At 61.1% G+C, this 13,551-nt stretch overlaps 3 protein-coding genes and 1 non-coding gene across 6 annotated transcripts in view; 3 read left to right on the top strand and 1 right to left on the bottom strand.

The window, feature by feature from the left end:
• ABCA3 (ATP binding cassette subfamily A member 3) overlaps positions 1 to 4,222 on the top strand; it is a 32,586-nt gene extending 28,364 nt beyond the window's left edge. The window contains exons 29-31 of the mRNA XM_042036959.1: positions 25 to 212; positions 312 to 385; positions 1,590 to 4,222. Of these exons, the coding sequence (XP_041892893.1) occupies positions 25 to 212; positions 312 to 385; positions 1,590 to 1,721 (394 nt within the window). The 3' untranslated portion in view covers positions 1,722 to 4,222. The remainder of the gene's footprint in view (positions 1 to 24; positions 213 to 311; positions 386 to 1,589) is intronic.
• Positions 4,223 to 4,865: 643 nt separating this feature from the next.
• On the bottom strand, positions 4,866 to 8,522 carry MCRIP2 (MAPK regulated corepressor interacting protein 2). Its single transcript, XM_042036960.1, has 5 exons — positions 8,405 to 8,522; positions 8,229 to 8,310; positions 6,471 to 6,598; positions 6,157 to 6,258; positions 4,866 to 5,320 (listed from the first exon to the last, which is right to left on the bottom strand). The coding sequence occupies exons 1-5, from the start codon at positions 8,454 to 8,456 to the stop codon at positions 5,250 to 5,252; spliced, it is 435 nt and encodes a 144-aa protein (XP_041892894.1). The 5' UTR covers positions 8,457 to 8,522; the 3' UTR covers positions 4,866 to 5,249.
• Positions 8,523 to 10,335: 1,813 nt separating this feature from the next.
• On the top strand, positions 10,336 to 10,406 carry TRNAG-CCC. The gene has a single exon. It is a non-coding gene; the product is annotated as a tRNA-Gly (tRNA).
• Positions 10,407 to 10,460: 54 nt separating this feature from the next.
• METTL26 (methyltransferase like 26) lies at positions 10,461 to 13,500 on the top strand. 3 transcript variants are annotated; one of them, XM_042037534.1, is made up of 6 exons: positions 10,469 to 10,725; positions 11,861 to 12,023; positions 12,093 to 12,188; positions 12,600 to 12,667; positions 12,882 to 12,960; positions 13,029 to 13,500. In XM_042037534.1, the coding sequence occupies exons 1-6, from the start codon at positions 10,529 to 10,531 to the stop codon at positions 13,074 to 13,076; spliced, it is 651 nt and encodes a 216-aa protein (XP_041893468.1). In that variant the 5' UTR covers positions 10,469 to 10,528; the 3' UTR covers positions 13,077 to 13,500. The 3 variants fall into 3 exon arrangements, with proteins under 3 accessions (XP_041893470.1, XP_041893468.1, XP_041893469.1); XM_042037535.1 differs by having other exon boundaries at positions 10,471 to 10,725; positions 12,129 to 12,188; XM_042037536.1 differs by lacking the exon at positions 12,882 to 12,960 and having other exon boundaries at positions 10,461 to 10,725.
• Positions 13,501 to 13,551: the final 51 nt, after the last annotated feature.

The raw sequence follows: 13,551 nt of genomic DNA, 5'->3' as shown, positions 1-13,551 counted from the left end.
GAACGAGTCCTGTCCTTCCTGCAGCATGGAGGAGTGCGAGGCGCTGTGCACACGATTGGCCATCATGGTGAATGGGCAGTTCAAGTGCCTGGGCAGCCCCCAGCACCTCAAAAGCAAGTTTGGCAGTGGATACACCTTGCTGGCCAAAACCCGGAGTGAGGAGGAGGGTGAGCTGCAGGCCTTCAAGGCCTTCGTGGAGAAGACTTTCCCAGGTACCGTGAGCTGCTGGAGCTGTTGCCCTCAAAGCAGGGGCTGGGTGTGAACTTCAGCACATTCCCTAACCCAGAGCCTCTCCCTGCTCGATTCCCCAGGCAGCGTCCTGAAGCACGAGCACCAGGGCATGGTGCATTACCACTTGACCAACAAGAACCTCAGCTGGGCACAGGTAAGGGGGTGCTGGGAACCCTTCTCCTGCCCCTTCCTGTGTGGTGCTTTGCTTTCGGTGATGCATCCTTCCCGCGCTGCATTCTGCTGTGGCACGGGTGGGCACAGCTTCCCCGTGCTGGCACCGCCCTGCTCCTGCCCCTCAGCCCCAGGGACCCCCTGGCAGTGGCTTTAGGTGGTGCCACGTAGGCACCGTGTGGTCCCACCTTTACCCAGCCTCTGCTGCTGAGGGGTCCCAGCCCAGGGACACTTAAAAAGCCCACAGTACAGATACAGTATGTAACCCTCTGCATACAGTATACAGAGTTGCCTATAGAGTATATACATAGTATATCTCTATATACACTATCTGTCTATATGTACATTATCTATATATAAATACATGTATAGGACAGATATTCATAGTGTACAGATAATTTTCATATGCAGTATCTAAGTATATATATATTTTTATGTATCTATTATATGCACTGGATGTAGTGTATATAATATACTGAATATTGTATATATACAATATATACTATATTATATACTCTATAGGGTGTAAGGTAATACTCTATACAGATTATGTACTCTGGAGTTCATACTCTATATCAAGTATATAGTATAGTGTATAGAGTATATATAGAGTACACAGTATACAGATTATATAAAAACTATGTATAGGATTATATAAAAACTAGAGCGAGTGAGTTTATAAATATATATATGTAATGAAGTGTAAAAATGATCTGTATGCTATATACAGATAGTTATGTATAGTGTATCCTATGTAGTTTTTTCTTTATTATATTAAGATTTTATATATATAATGCATTAGCAGAAACCTTGGGCAGGGATTCAAGGCCAGATACGTGTGTATATATGTAAATATATATGTATGTGTGTGTGTATATATGTATGCATTTATCACATATGTGTAAAACAATCATATCCACAGCATATATTTTTAAATGGTGTCAGATATTCCTGGCTTCTCCCCACTCTCCTGCTAGGGAAGGTGTCATTTTCCTCGGTCTCCCTGGAGAAAAAAGCTTTCTGTTTTCCCTGCCACAGCTTGGGGATTCCTCTGTCACAGCCTGGGGTTCCCTGTCACAGCCTATCTGGGAGATCCCTATCATAGTGTGGTGTTCCCTGTCACAGCCTGGGGTTCCCCCTGGGGTCCTGGGGGTCTCTCCACCAAGTCACTCTGCCCTCCCTTGCAGGTCTTTGGGGCCCTGGAGAAAGCCAAAGAGAAGTATCGCTTGGAGGACTACTCGGTGAGCCAGATCTCCCTGGAGCAGGTCTTCATGAGCTTCACTCGCTTCCAGCACTACACAGAGGACAGAGGGAAATGAGCCCCTCCGGTGCCCTTCGTCACAGACTGGCCCTCAGCCTATACATAGTATATATAGAGACAGTAATTTATATATCAGCGTGTCTTAAATACTGTATAAATGTAAAACTTTTCACCAGGGAGGGGTGAGAGAGAGGATGGCAGCGCTCCTGCTGCTGGCACCGGCTCTGGGCACGCATGGGTGTGCGCATGTGACACTGCCACTCTCCAGCCTTCATCCATCCACACAGCAAAAAACTTCCGCCCAAAAAGCCGGGAGGAGCCTGGAAGGGTGGAGAGGGGTGTTGGACTTGGGCTGGCAGAGGAGGAGCAGGATTCCCCCTGTTCCCCCCTTCCCTGCCTGTCGCTCACACCCAGCAGGATGCTGCCCCGTGGTCCTCACCCGCATGTCCACGTGTTGTTTGGTGGTTGCTCGTGGTTTAGCCGGAGGCTGTCACATAGCTCAGATCCAAACCGACCCCATAGGAGGCACTGGGATCGCCCGTGGGAGCACTTCGTGTCCAGCCGGCAGGGGGACAGCTCAGCTCCTGTCTGGCACCTGCCTGGCATGGGAAAGAGGAGGCTCTGTCTCCTTTAACTGCTTGGGAAAACTCTGTCTCCTCCTGCCTGCTTGCCAAGCCTGGCCCGAGGAGCTGGCACTGGCCCCAGCCGTGCAAGGGGAGCTGTGTGGTGCCAGGAGCTGGCACTGGGTGAGAGGTAGGACGTGGTGCTGGAGCAATGCCCAGAGTTTGGCCCCGGGAACAGCACGTAATGGGCACGGCTGGGGAGCCAGAGCTGGAGGCAGCAAGGGGCGAGGGGTGCCCAGGGACACTGCTGGGAGGGGGGAGAGGTGCCACAAGGTCCCTGGGGACGCTGCTGGGTTGTGTGAGAGGTGCTGCAGGGTCTTGGCTGTGCTCTGTGGGATGGGTGTGAAGTGTCACAGGGTGCCCAGGGACACTGCTGGCCTCAGTGTTGTGCCCATGCAGGGGTTCTGCCAGCAGCACTGCCCTGCACTGTGCAGTGCAGCCACGGGACCAGTGTGAAGCCAGCCATGCCCTCACTGTGCCCATGTCCTGCTGAGCTCACCCCTTACACCCCACACAGCTCCAACCAGACCGTATCTGTCCTGCATCCCCCTCCTCATCCCCTCTGCCCCTCACCAGGCTGCTCCAGCAGTAGGCAGGGAGCAAAGGGCCTGTCCTGCCCCTGCCTGGCTCCGCGATGCTGCTGGGCACCAGCATTGCCCAGTCCTGCCTGGGCCCAGTTGGAGGAGGCAATTTCTTTTTGGAGTTTGCCAGTGGCAGGGTTGGTGGGGGTTTTTTGTTTGTTTGTTGGAAATCTGTGTTGATTCTTGTCTGTCTTTAACTAGTCCCTGTGTCACCTGGGCCAGCCCCTCGGGCGCTGCCCCACAATCAATGCAGAGCTATTTGCACTATAGTACTACACACAATTGCACATAACTAATTAATATTTATGGCAAGGGGGGCTGTTTCCCTCCCAGTGATTGCATTGTCAGGGGTTGGGTTATATTTTTGGGTTGGGTTTTCATTTTTTTTCCTTGTGACTGACTCATTCTTTCCTGTTCCATTTCTTCCCTTTGCCTAATGTTGTTGTTCAGAACGATGGTGCATCATGTTACTAAGAATTTCCCCAGATCTTAAAGATGTGTGTTTTTATTAGTCAGCAGCCAGCAGGTGGATGGCCTCCCTGGACACCTTGGAGCCCTTTGGAGCTGCTGGCAGGAAGGGGTTGCTCCCTGGGAGCATCCTGGGGGACAGCAGAGCCAGCCACTGCCAGGGCACCATGCAGGGGAGAATCCCAGCACCAGTCACTTTCCCAGGGAGGGAAGACAAAGGGAGATGCTTTTTGCTGGGAGGGTGCCTGAAGTGCTGAAACTCCCAGTAACTGTTTTTCCTGGAAAGGGAAGTACAGCAGGATGTAGTAGAGCCTCCCAGGCTTTGCCTGGGATGGGGAACAGTGGCAATGTGGAGGTTTCAGGGGGTGAGATGCAAAATTGCCACGGGCTGGCAGTGCCCTGAGCACAGCAGCAATCATCCATGTCCTGTTGGCACTGGTGCCCCTGCAAGGTTTGGTGCTGGGGTGGGGGCACAGAAGCAGCGTAACCCCCACTCTGGCCACAAGTCCATGGCAAGGATAACATGCCCTGACCCCAGCCCTCCATCACTCTGGGGCCATCAGTGAAGGAAGTGTTATGGAAGCAGCATGTCCCTGTCCGCGGGGCTGGAACAACCTGCCTGTCAGCAAGGCGGGCACTGTGGGCTGTGCATGGTGCTGCTCCCAATTTCAGTCACAGCCACAGTGCCAGGCGTGCCAGCCCGGGGCAGGAGCAGGACCAGGAGTGCTCCGTGGGCATGTGCTGCCAGGGGCACAGCTGCTGCTGGCACTTCTCTGGCCTCCCAGGTGGGAGAAGCAACATGGCTCCTGGGCGGCTTCTACTCCCCACTGGCTGCAGTGTGGTTGTTATTCCCAGCATAGGAATAATAAAGATGATTTTTTTTTCCAGTGGGTGTTTCCTGGCCTCCTTTGGAATCAGACTCTGTTCAGCCTGTGCTGGCCTCCTGCTCTCTGCTTCGGGGAGAAGGATGAGGGGGTAGAGGGGTGTCCTACAAAACCAGAACTGGAAAGGCTCAGTGCAGCTTGGAAAAGCCCAGCAGCTGAGGAGTTTTTGTGGGGAAGCAGAAATGGGAGTCCCCTTCCTTTCTGCCTCAGGCAGCCACAGCTATCCTCTCTCAGCTCCCCCAGACAACCACAGGTGAGGGGGAGACCTCAAGCTTGACACTCAAAATGCCTTTTGGCCTCCATGGCAGTGTCAGACTAGCCCTGGCACTCCCACTCCTGCAGCTGTGCCCACCTACACGCTGCAGTCCGGCTCTGGAGCACAGCCAGGGTGCTCAGCCCCCTGCAGATGCCCATATGCCCCCCCAAACATCACCTAAGACAGCACCAGCCCCTCGCTGAGCCCTGGGAGATGAGGCAGCATGGGGGCAAGGATGCAGCTCCAAGGAAGGGGATCTCCAACCCCTTGAATCCACAGACACCAGGTACCCACTGAGCCACGAACCAGCTGGGAGCACCCCCTCTCCAGGGCATGATGCTGCACCCCCCTGCTTCCCCCTCTTCCCCATCCCACAAGCGCAGCTCCACGGGCAGTTTCAGCGCTTTATTGTCTGGCGGTCCTGCTACAGCCCCCCACTGTCCTCCCCGTGGCTACGGCTGCAGGGGGGAGCCGCTCCCTCGTGCCCAGCATGGCACCGCAGTGTCCCTGGGAGCTGGAGGCTGCAGGAGCTGCAGCAGTCCGAGAACTGGCACTTAAGGAATCCTGGCTGGGGCCGCACGCTGCTCCTCTGCCGGGCACAGGGAGGGCACGCGGCCGGGCATGGCTGTGGTCCGGTCCTGCTGGGCTGGGTCACTCCACTTCGGGCATCTTTTAAAAATGTGGTTCAAAAACGCCACCGGTTCTGGGTTGTGACCAGGTGCTCGCAGCTTCGGTTCTCTTAAAAAGAAACCAAACGCAACCTTTTCTTCCCTTTTATGAGCAGTTCTCGATTTTGGCCAGAAATTGCTGTGCCCACCACTCCTCCAGGTCGATGGGAACAAAGTCTGAAAGAGAGTGGAGGGAGAGAGGGGAGCAGGTGGAGCAGAGCTCTGGGTGCTCCCCACCAAACCACCAGAAAAAATAACCACAGAATCACAGAATACCCTGAGCGGGAAGGGACCCACAGGGATCACCCAGTCCCACCCTGGCCCTGCACAGACACCCCAACAACCCCACTCTGGGCATCCCTGGCAGCGCTGTCCAAACGCTCCTGGAGCTCTGGCAGCCTCGGGGCCATGCCCATTCCCTGGGGAGCCTGGGCAGTGCCCAGCACCCTCTGGGGAAGAACCTTTCCCTGATCTCCAGTCTAATGACACCCCCAGGTTTCCCCCACCCCTGTGCCATGTCCCCAGAAGGCCAAACTGGGTTTACAGGGATACTCTCTTCCTTGGGGAGCTCTCAGCTGCTGCAAGAGCCCCCAGGCTGCTGCCACTGCCCTGACTCCAGGTGCCACCAGACAAATGTTGTCCCCATGACTGACTGGTCCTGCTGGCCCCAGGAGAAGCAGGTCCCCACAGGGATCTCCTCTCGCTCCAGCATGATGCTGAACCCCTTGGTGGCTGGAGAAGGTCTGAATCCCAGAGGAGTCAGCATCCAGGTGTCCTCCAAGAGACACAGTGGGACATCCCCACCACAGTGCCTGGGGCCAGCTGTCTCCCCCCAGCACCCCCAGAGTGACCTCAGCACCAGCAGGACAGACCCAGCCCCTGTGGCACATCCAGCACTGGAATCCTCCTCCTCCTTCCACCACAGCCATGCTCAGGTGCAGGCTGAGCCCAGAGCAGCCCATTGCACCCCGAGCCTGATGCACCCCAAAGTGCCACAACCACTTCCCACTTACTTTTGAGTCCGGGGTTGGGGGTTTTCTCCACGTACTGCACAGGGCCGCAGGCGCTCTCCCCACTCCGGCTGCCGTCCAGCTGCTGCTCTACCTGCTGCCAGGCTGGGGAGGGGGAACAAGCACTGGGTGGGTTTGGGATGGGGGTTCCCGGTGTGGGGGGCTGCGGGACAGGAGCAGGAAGCAAAGGAGGGCAAGTCCCCAGGACGGGGACTCCATCCCTGCCACCGATGTCCCCAGCATGGTGTGGGTGCTGGGGAGGGACTCCACATGCTCCAGCTCCCCTGGGCGCTGCCGCAAGGACGCTCTGCCCTCACCTTCATAGACAAAGCGGACGTTCTCCTCGTGGGCCAGGGTGTAACACTCTTCAGGGGCCGAGATCTGCTGCAGCAGCAGTGGGGGCCTCTTGCCATTCACTCTGTTGAAGACGAGTTTCTGCGCTGGGCTATGGAGGGAGGGAAGCAAGGGGGGGTGAGGGCACAGGCAGCTCTGCCCACCCCAGCAAGAACTGGGGTGGTTCAGGTGTCCTGGGCTGTCCCATGGTGCACACACTGACCCACAGCTGTGGTCACCCAGCCCTGTCCCCAAGGACTGGGATGGAAAGGGACCCAGCTCCCAGGGATAGGGGATTCTGACACAGGAGGGGTGCAAGGGGGGCTCCCTGGGGAAAAGCATCAGCTGCCCACCTCCCACCTAGCACCAAGGGCAGTCCCTAAAATAAAGAATCTGCCACCAAAATTGCAGGAATATTAGGAAATGGAAGTGAAATCCAGTTAGGTACTGGACAGGGGATGTGCCATCCTCTGCAGATGAAGCACCCAGGTTCACTGCAACAGCTCTGGCCCCAGCATGTCCCCAAGGTGCCCCAGGACCGGGATGTAACCCTTTGTCAAGTGGGAGCAGGTCAGGCTTCCTCAGAGCTGGGATCCCCTCTGGCGAGGGGCACTTCAACCAACCCCTGCCTGGACACAGCAACAGCCACCAGAGCTAAAGGAAAAACTTGGGATGAGACCTGAGAGCATGTTCAGTGCAAAACTCCAGTATTTTGGCTTTTCTGCCCAGCTCCAGGGCAGGACATGTCTGCAACAGCCACGTTTCTCATGGGACAAAGTCTAAGGGGCCCTAGGAGTAGGTTTGGAGGGCAGGAGAGACTGGGAGCAGGCAGCTCCTGCAGATCTGCAGGCAGGGGCAGGGAAGGGCAGTGACCCTCAAGCCCCCACAGCCCGGGGCAGTGGGCAAGCAGGAGGAAGGCAAGAGTGGTAGAAGCCACTCCAGTGAATTACAGGGATCCTGGGAAGGAGAGGAACTGGGTGGGGGGACAGGGGGTGGCTCTTATCCATTTCTTGGAGCTGGAGAGGACGTGCAGAACTAGCGGGGTCCCACCGCCCTGTCTGGGTGTGCTTTGACCCCAGCCCACCAGCCGGGAAAGGGTCTCCTTAGGGATCCCATCATCACCTCCCAGCCACTGGAATACCCCTCAGCACCCACCCGGCAGCTCCAGGTGCTGCTGCTGCTGGACGCTGGAATTCTCCCAGGAAGTGCCCCCCCGGCTTTAGGGGCAGAGGGGATCGCCAGCTCCGCGTGGGCTCCGCGGCCCCCGTGGGTGCGCGGCGCGGCCAAGGCGGGCGGTGACACCGCGGGGCCGGCGCTGGCCCCGCCGCCGGTTTGTGCAATCGGGGCCGTCCGCGGGGCGGGCGCGGGGGGGTTGGACAAGCCCGGCCCCGGCTCTGCCCCGCACCGGGGACCCCCCCGCGCCGCCTCCTTGGCGTGACCCCACCGATCCCGCTCCCCGCGATTTTTTGGGGACGACCCGTGGGAAGGAGGAGGGCCAGCGACTCCGGCGTGTCCCCGGCGCGGGGCGGCCCACGCCACGCGTGTACAGAGCTCCGCGGGACGCGTGCGGGCACCGGCACGGCTGAGACCCCCGGGGCCAGCGGCACCGAGCGGAGACCCCCGGGTCCCCCTCCCGCCTCCCGTCAGGCGGCCCGGCCGTCCCGCTCCCCTTCCCAAGGTCACGGCCCGGCCGCCCCGGTGCCGGTCCCCTTCCCAAGGTCACGGCGGCGCGCGGGGCTCACCTGGCGGGGGGCCACGGGCCGGGCTGCGGCCGCCCCCGCAGCTCGCCCAGTTTGCTGCTCTCCACCGCCTGCTGCGTGGGACCTGCGGGGGGTGCGGGGCGTCAGGGGGGAGCGGCGCGGGGCGGGACGGGACAGCACGGAGCCCCCGCGCCCCCCGGCCCCGCGCCCCCCGGTACCTGTGCGGCGCTGCGTGGCGAGCTTGCTGGGGCCCCGCGTCAGCGTGTACATCCTGCGGGCCCCGGGCCCCGGCCCCCGGCCCGCCGCCCCCGCCCGAGTGCCGCGCGCGCCCCTCGCCGGGGCCTTTAACGGGCCGGGCCGGGCCGGGCGGCCCCGGCAGCACCGACACGCCCCCGCGCTTAAAGGGACCGCGGGGCGCGCCTGGGGCGCGGCCACAGCGCTCAGCCGCTCGGGGGGCGCAGGGGACACGCGCGGGATAGGTCGGGGGAACGGGTGGGAGGCGTCCGGGGACGCATGCGACACATGCGTGCCGTGTAAGGGACATGTCTGGGTCGTGGGGACACGTGGGGGACACGGCCGGAACATATCGGGGGCACGCGCGGGATGTGGGACACACAGGGGACACGCGGGACACATCGGGTGTACGTGTGGGAGGGGCGTGGGATGCACGGGGCACGCAAGGGACACACGTGGGATGTGGGGACGCTCGTCTCACACACAGGGGATGTGGGGACACACAGCGGACATTCATGGGATACATTTGGGGCATGTGTGCCATGTGGGAACACACACTGGAGACACGCTGGACGTGTCAGGGGTGCACGTGGGGGATCAATGAGGACACACAGGATGCAGGGAAACACAAGCAGGGCACATGTTGTTGGGGGCACATGTGGGGACATTACATGGGACATGCATAGGACATATCAGGGGCACACGTGGGATGTGGAGGGCACGCAGGAAACACACTGGGGATGCACGTGGGACACAGAGGGGACATGTGGGAGACACAGGACACTCACAGGACACATGGAATGCACACAAGGGACACTGGAACGTGCGGGGCTCAAGTAGGGGGGAGGGCACAGGAGGCACGTAGGGCACAAGATGGCACAGGCACGCCGGGGACACGGGAGTCACAGGAAACTCGGAGGGGACCTGCACGGGGACATTTAGGAGACAGGACACTGGAGCCGTGGCATACACAGGGGACAGATAGGGGTCATGCCTGGGACACAAAGGACCCAGGCAGGGAAAAGTGAAGGGATGCAGAGGCAGGGGCTGAGGTGCCACCCCCACGGGGACAGCGCTGCGACGAGTCCTGAGCTGCACATCCCATGACTAGCGCAGGAAGCCGGAGTGGGCAGCCGCGTCCCGGCCAGCACGGTGACCTTTGGAGCGGGGCGGTCCCTCCAAAGTGTCCCCACGTGGCGGGAGGTGCAGACCCAGGACACGATCCCGAACGTGTCCACCGGCCACCCCTGTGGCACTCAGAGTTTTGGGGAGAGACCGTGTGACAAACACACTGGCGTCTCCGGGAGGCTCCAGCCTGGCTCCAGGGGCTGCAAAGCCACCCCACGAGGGTGACCTTTGCCTTTCCGCCACGTTGCCACGGTAGTGGCCAGGGAGGGAGGGCTGCAGGAGGGTGCCTCCCATGAAAGCCCAGCAGCGCCTGACCCTGGTGGGTGCCAGGCACCCGTGGGCCCCTCGCGGGTGTGCATCCAGTGCTGTCACCCCCAACCCTGTTACTGTGCCTAAATACAACCCTGACCCGCGGGATGTCACCACCGGCTGTCACCCTCCCTGTCACGTGCCGGGGGCTGTGCCTCAGTTTCCCCCCGGACCTTCCCGGGGTTTGTAAGTGCCTGTTGGCGCATCCCTGAGCTTTTCCGCGCTTGGAAGGGCTGAACCCCTAATCCTTGTGCTCCAGAGGGATCCCTCCAGTCCTCCACCACCAGTGACAGCTGTCGCGGAAAGGGTGGGTGGGGGTCCCCCGTCACTCCCATTTTCCCGGGGTGTCCGCGCGAAGCCTCAGTTTGCCGCTGCCGAGGGGTGCCGGTGCGCGGCGGGGGCGCGGCATCGCCCCGGGCCGGGGTCCCCGCGGGGCCGGGCGGGTGCGAGGGGCGGCGGGGCGGGGTCGCTGCCGGCCGCGCCGCTGGTGTAGTGGTATCATGCAAGATTCCCATTCTTGCGACCCGGGTTCGATTCCCGGGCGGCGCACAACTCTTTTCCTTCTTCCTGCCTTTTTCCCCACCCGCCGTGGGAAGCTCCACCCGCGGCGCGGGGCGGTGCCGGCGGTGCCGGGGGTGCCGGGAGCGGTAGTTCCGCCGCCCGCCCCGGCCATGCAGGTCCCGGCGGCCGCGGAGCGCAACAAGGGCCCGATCCTGGCGGTGCTGCGGGAGTACGCGGGGGGCGGCGCGGGCGCGCTGCGGGTGCTGGAGGTGGGCGCGGGCGCGGGGCTCCACGCCGCGCATTTCGCGCGGGCGCTGCCGCAGACGCGCTGGCAGCCCTCGGACATCGACCCGCGGGCGCTGCGCAGGTGAGCGGGGCCGGGGGTCCCGGGGGGACGGGGGACCCCGGGGGGGCACCGCCTGCAGCCCCCTCCCACGGGCCCACGGACCCGCGGCCCCGGTTCCCCACCCCCCTGGTTATTTTTTTCCTTATTTATTTCGTTTTGGGATTTTAGGAAAACGCCAGTACCCAACTCTTCTGCAGCCTGGGCTCTCCTGCTCAGTGCTGTTTTTCCTTCAGGAAAACCCTGATATCCAACTCTTGGGTGAGCTGGATGCATATTTTTTCCCAGAAATGACCTACTCAACAGTGGGCCCAGGTTCCACACTTTTTTTCTTTTTTCAGGAAAAACCCAATATCCAACTCTCCAGCAGCCCAGACTCCCCTGCTTGGTGCTGTATTTTTTCCAGGAAAACCCCATTATCCTGCTCTCAGATGAGCTTCATGTGTATTTTTTCCCAGCAAGGGCCTCCTTGGGCAGCCCAGGCTCTCTGGCTTGATGCTTTATTTTTTCCAGGCAAACCACAATATTCGACTTTTCCCCAGCCCAGGCTCCCCAACTCAATACTCACTATATTTTTTTCAGTAAATCCCCAATATCCAACTCCCAAACACCCCATGTTCCCCAGCTCAGGACTTTATTTTTTTCCAGAAAGGTCCCAAAATCCAGCTTTCCACCACTGAAAAAAAATAAGCCTCGTGGAGAGGTGCTGGAATCAGCACCTGTCCAGGGGGAGTTTTGTGCTGTCCACCCAGCAGCACCCACCACCTTGGGTAAAAATAATCCCCGGGCTGGGAGGCTGCAGGAGCTGAGAGCTGGGTGGTGAATGTGCCAAAAAGGGTGTCAGTAACACCAAAATCGGGTGGTGCTGGTGCAGTGGTACCAGTGGGGTGCCCCACAATGGGAGGGTGCTCCAAAATTGGGGAGTTTAGGCCCTGGGGCCTCTCCATCCACGTGCTGCTGGTTGTCCAGGTGCTTCCAGTTCTCCACGTGCCAGCTGGAAGCAAAGGGCTGGACAAAGAGCCCCCAGGCTGTGCTGCACCCACATCTTTGTTATTCCACATCGGAGAGCCCATCCAGGAGTTTGTCCCTGCCTGCAGCGGGTGCTGGGGGGGGACGGGGGGGACCCGGCAGGGCTTGAGGTGAGGTTTGGTGCCCACAGCATTGCTGCCTACGTGGAGGCCACGGGGCTGCCCAACCTGCTGCCCCCCATCCTGCTGGACGTGTCACAGGGTTGGGAGACCTGGGGGGGCACCCAGCCCGCCTCCCTCGACCTCCTCGTCAGCATCAACATGATGCACATCGCAGAGCTGCGGTGCACCGAGGTGAGCGGCCCTCGCCAGCCCCTGTCCCCTGCCAGGGCCCAGGAGGGCTCTCTTGGGAGGTGTCCCCAGCCCCCTGACCTGGTTCCCACCTCTCTCGTTCCCCAGGGCCTGTTCAAGGGTGCCGGGGTGCTGCTGAAGCCCGGAGGTGTGCTCTTCACCTATGGGGTGGGTCCTGTCCTGGGGCGGGAGCATCCTGGGGGGTGCAGGGTGTCAGAGCGGATGCTGGGGGGGCAGGTGGGAGGGCAGCTCTAGGCATGGCTTAGGGAGGGAAGCGGGAAATGCAGGGGCTTGGGTTTGGGGGGGGGTCTCTGCCTTTTGGGGCACACGCTGAGCCTTGAAAGGGGCAGTTTTGGATGAGTGAGATCCTCTCCTCCCTCACCTTATCCGAGGCAGGGTCTGGGGGGGGTCTGCAGAGGGTGACAGGACCCACAGTGGGTGATGGGACTCATGGTTCCCTTTGGGGGCCGTGTCTCTTCCTGCTTGGCTCCTGTGCGTGGTGGGGACAGCAGCCCATGGGAGGGGGGCTGGGGGGACACAGGGGGGCTCCTGCCTGCAGCTCCAGCTGTGTCCCACCAGCCCTACGCCGTGGACGGCCAGATCAGCCCCCAGAGCAACGTGGACTTTGACCGCAGCCTGAGGCAGAGGTAGGAGGGGGCTGGGGGGGCTCAGGCTGCTGGGGGCCCATCCTGTGCTCTGTGTCCTGCCCCTGCTCCTGCAGCTGCAGGAAGCTCCCTCCCAGCGTGGTCCTTCAAGATAAGCAACGCCCGAGGGCAGCCCCGCAGCCGGGGGCGCCCCTGGGAGATGGGGATGCTCTGGGGGGGACGTCCCCGTGTGTGACCCACGCCTCCCTGCCCGCAGCAATCCCGCCTGGGGGCTGCGGGACACGGCGCTGCTGCGGGAGCTGGCCGAGGCCAACGGGCTGTGCCTGGAGAGGATGGTAGGTGGTGGGCCCTGGGGCGCTCCCCGTGCCGCTGTGCAGCCCTGAGCCCGGCTCTGTGCCTCCAGGTGGACATGCCGGCCAACAACAAGAGCCTGATCTTCCGCAAGCTGTAACCTGCCCTGACAGCGCTTCCAGCACCTCCCGGCGCCGCTGTCCCCATTGATGCCTCCTGCGGCGCTGTCACTGTCCCACCATGGCTGCACTGGGGCTGGGGACAGCACTGAGGGGACAGTGCCCCACTCACCCCAGCTGGGGCTGACTTGGCTGGGGGGGTCGCTTCTCCCCTGGTGCCTTTGGGGCTCCCTTTGCAGTGGGGTGCCCCAGCCTGGACCACAGGAGCCAGCGCAGCTGCCACGGGGGGCTCAGACAAGGGGGGCACCGGTGTGGGGGAGAGGACACAACACCCCTGGGCACGGGGGAGACTCCTTGCCCCATTTGCTCGGAGGGTGCTGTGCTGATGGCACGGGGCCTGTCTCCCTTCCCCCCTCCCCAGGATTGTGCTGCTGCCCACCCAATAAACTGTGGCTTTGGCTTCCACACCGCAGCAGCTCCCTGATGTTTTCAGCACAAACACTGGGGGGCGGGGGT

The sequence above is a fragment of the Corvus kubaryi genome, unplaced genomic scaffold, assembly GCF_017639235.1.
Source record: "Corvus kubaryi isolate FWS band 111438036 unplaced genomic scaffold, C.kubaryi_AGA036_p1.0 37387, whole genome shotgun sequence".
NCBI lineage: Eukaryota > Metazoa > Chordata > Aves > Passeriformes > Corvidae > Corvus > Corvus kubaryi.
This window is presented reverse-complemented; position numbering and strand designations above follow the sequence as displayed.

Excerpts from the sequence above, each read along its gene's own strand:
- METTL26 (XM_042037534.1), top strand. The coding sequence starts at position 10,529 with ATGCAGGTCCCGGCGGCCGCGGAGCGCAACAAGGGCCCGATCCTGGCG. Across the intron at positions 12,189-12,599 it reads GTGTGCTCTTCACCTATGGG|CCCTACGCCGTGGACGGCCA; the intron begins GTGGGTCCTGTC and ends GTGTCCCACCAG. Across the intron at positions 12,961-13,028 it reads GGCTGTGCCTGGAGAGGATG|GTGGACATGCCGGCCAACAA; the intron begins GTAGGTGGTGGG and ends CTGTGCCTCCAG.
- MCRIP2 (XM_042036960.1), bottom strand. The coding sequence starts at position 8,456 with ATGTACACGCTGACGCGGGGCCCCAGCAAGCTCGCCACGCAGCGCCGC. Across the intron at positions 6,259-6,470 it reads CGTCCGCTTTGTCTATGAAG|CCTGGCAGCAGGTAGAGCAG; the intron begins GTGAGGGCAGAG and ends CCCCCTCCCCAG. Across the intron at positions 5,321-6,156 it reads CCCCAACCCCGGACTCAAAA|ACTTTGTTCCCATCGACCTG; the intron begins GTAAGTGGGAAG and ends ACTCTCTTTCAG.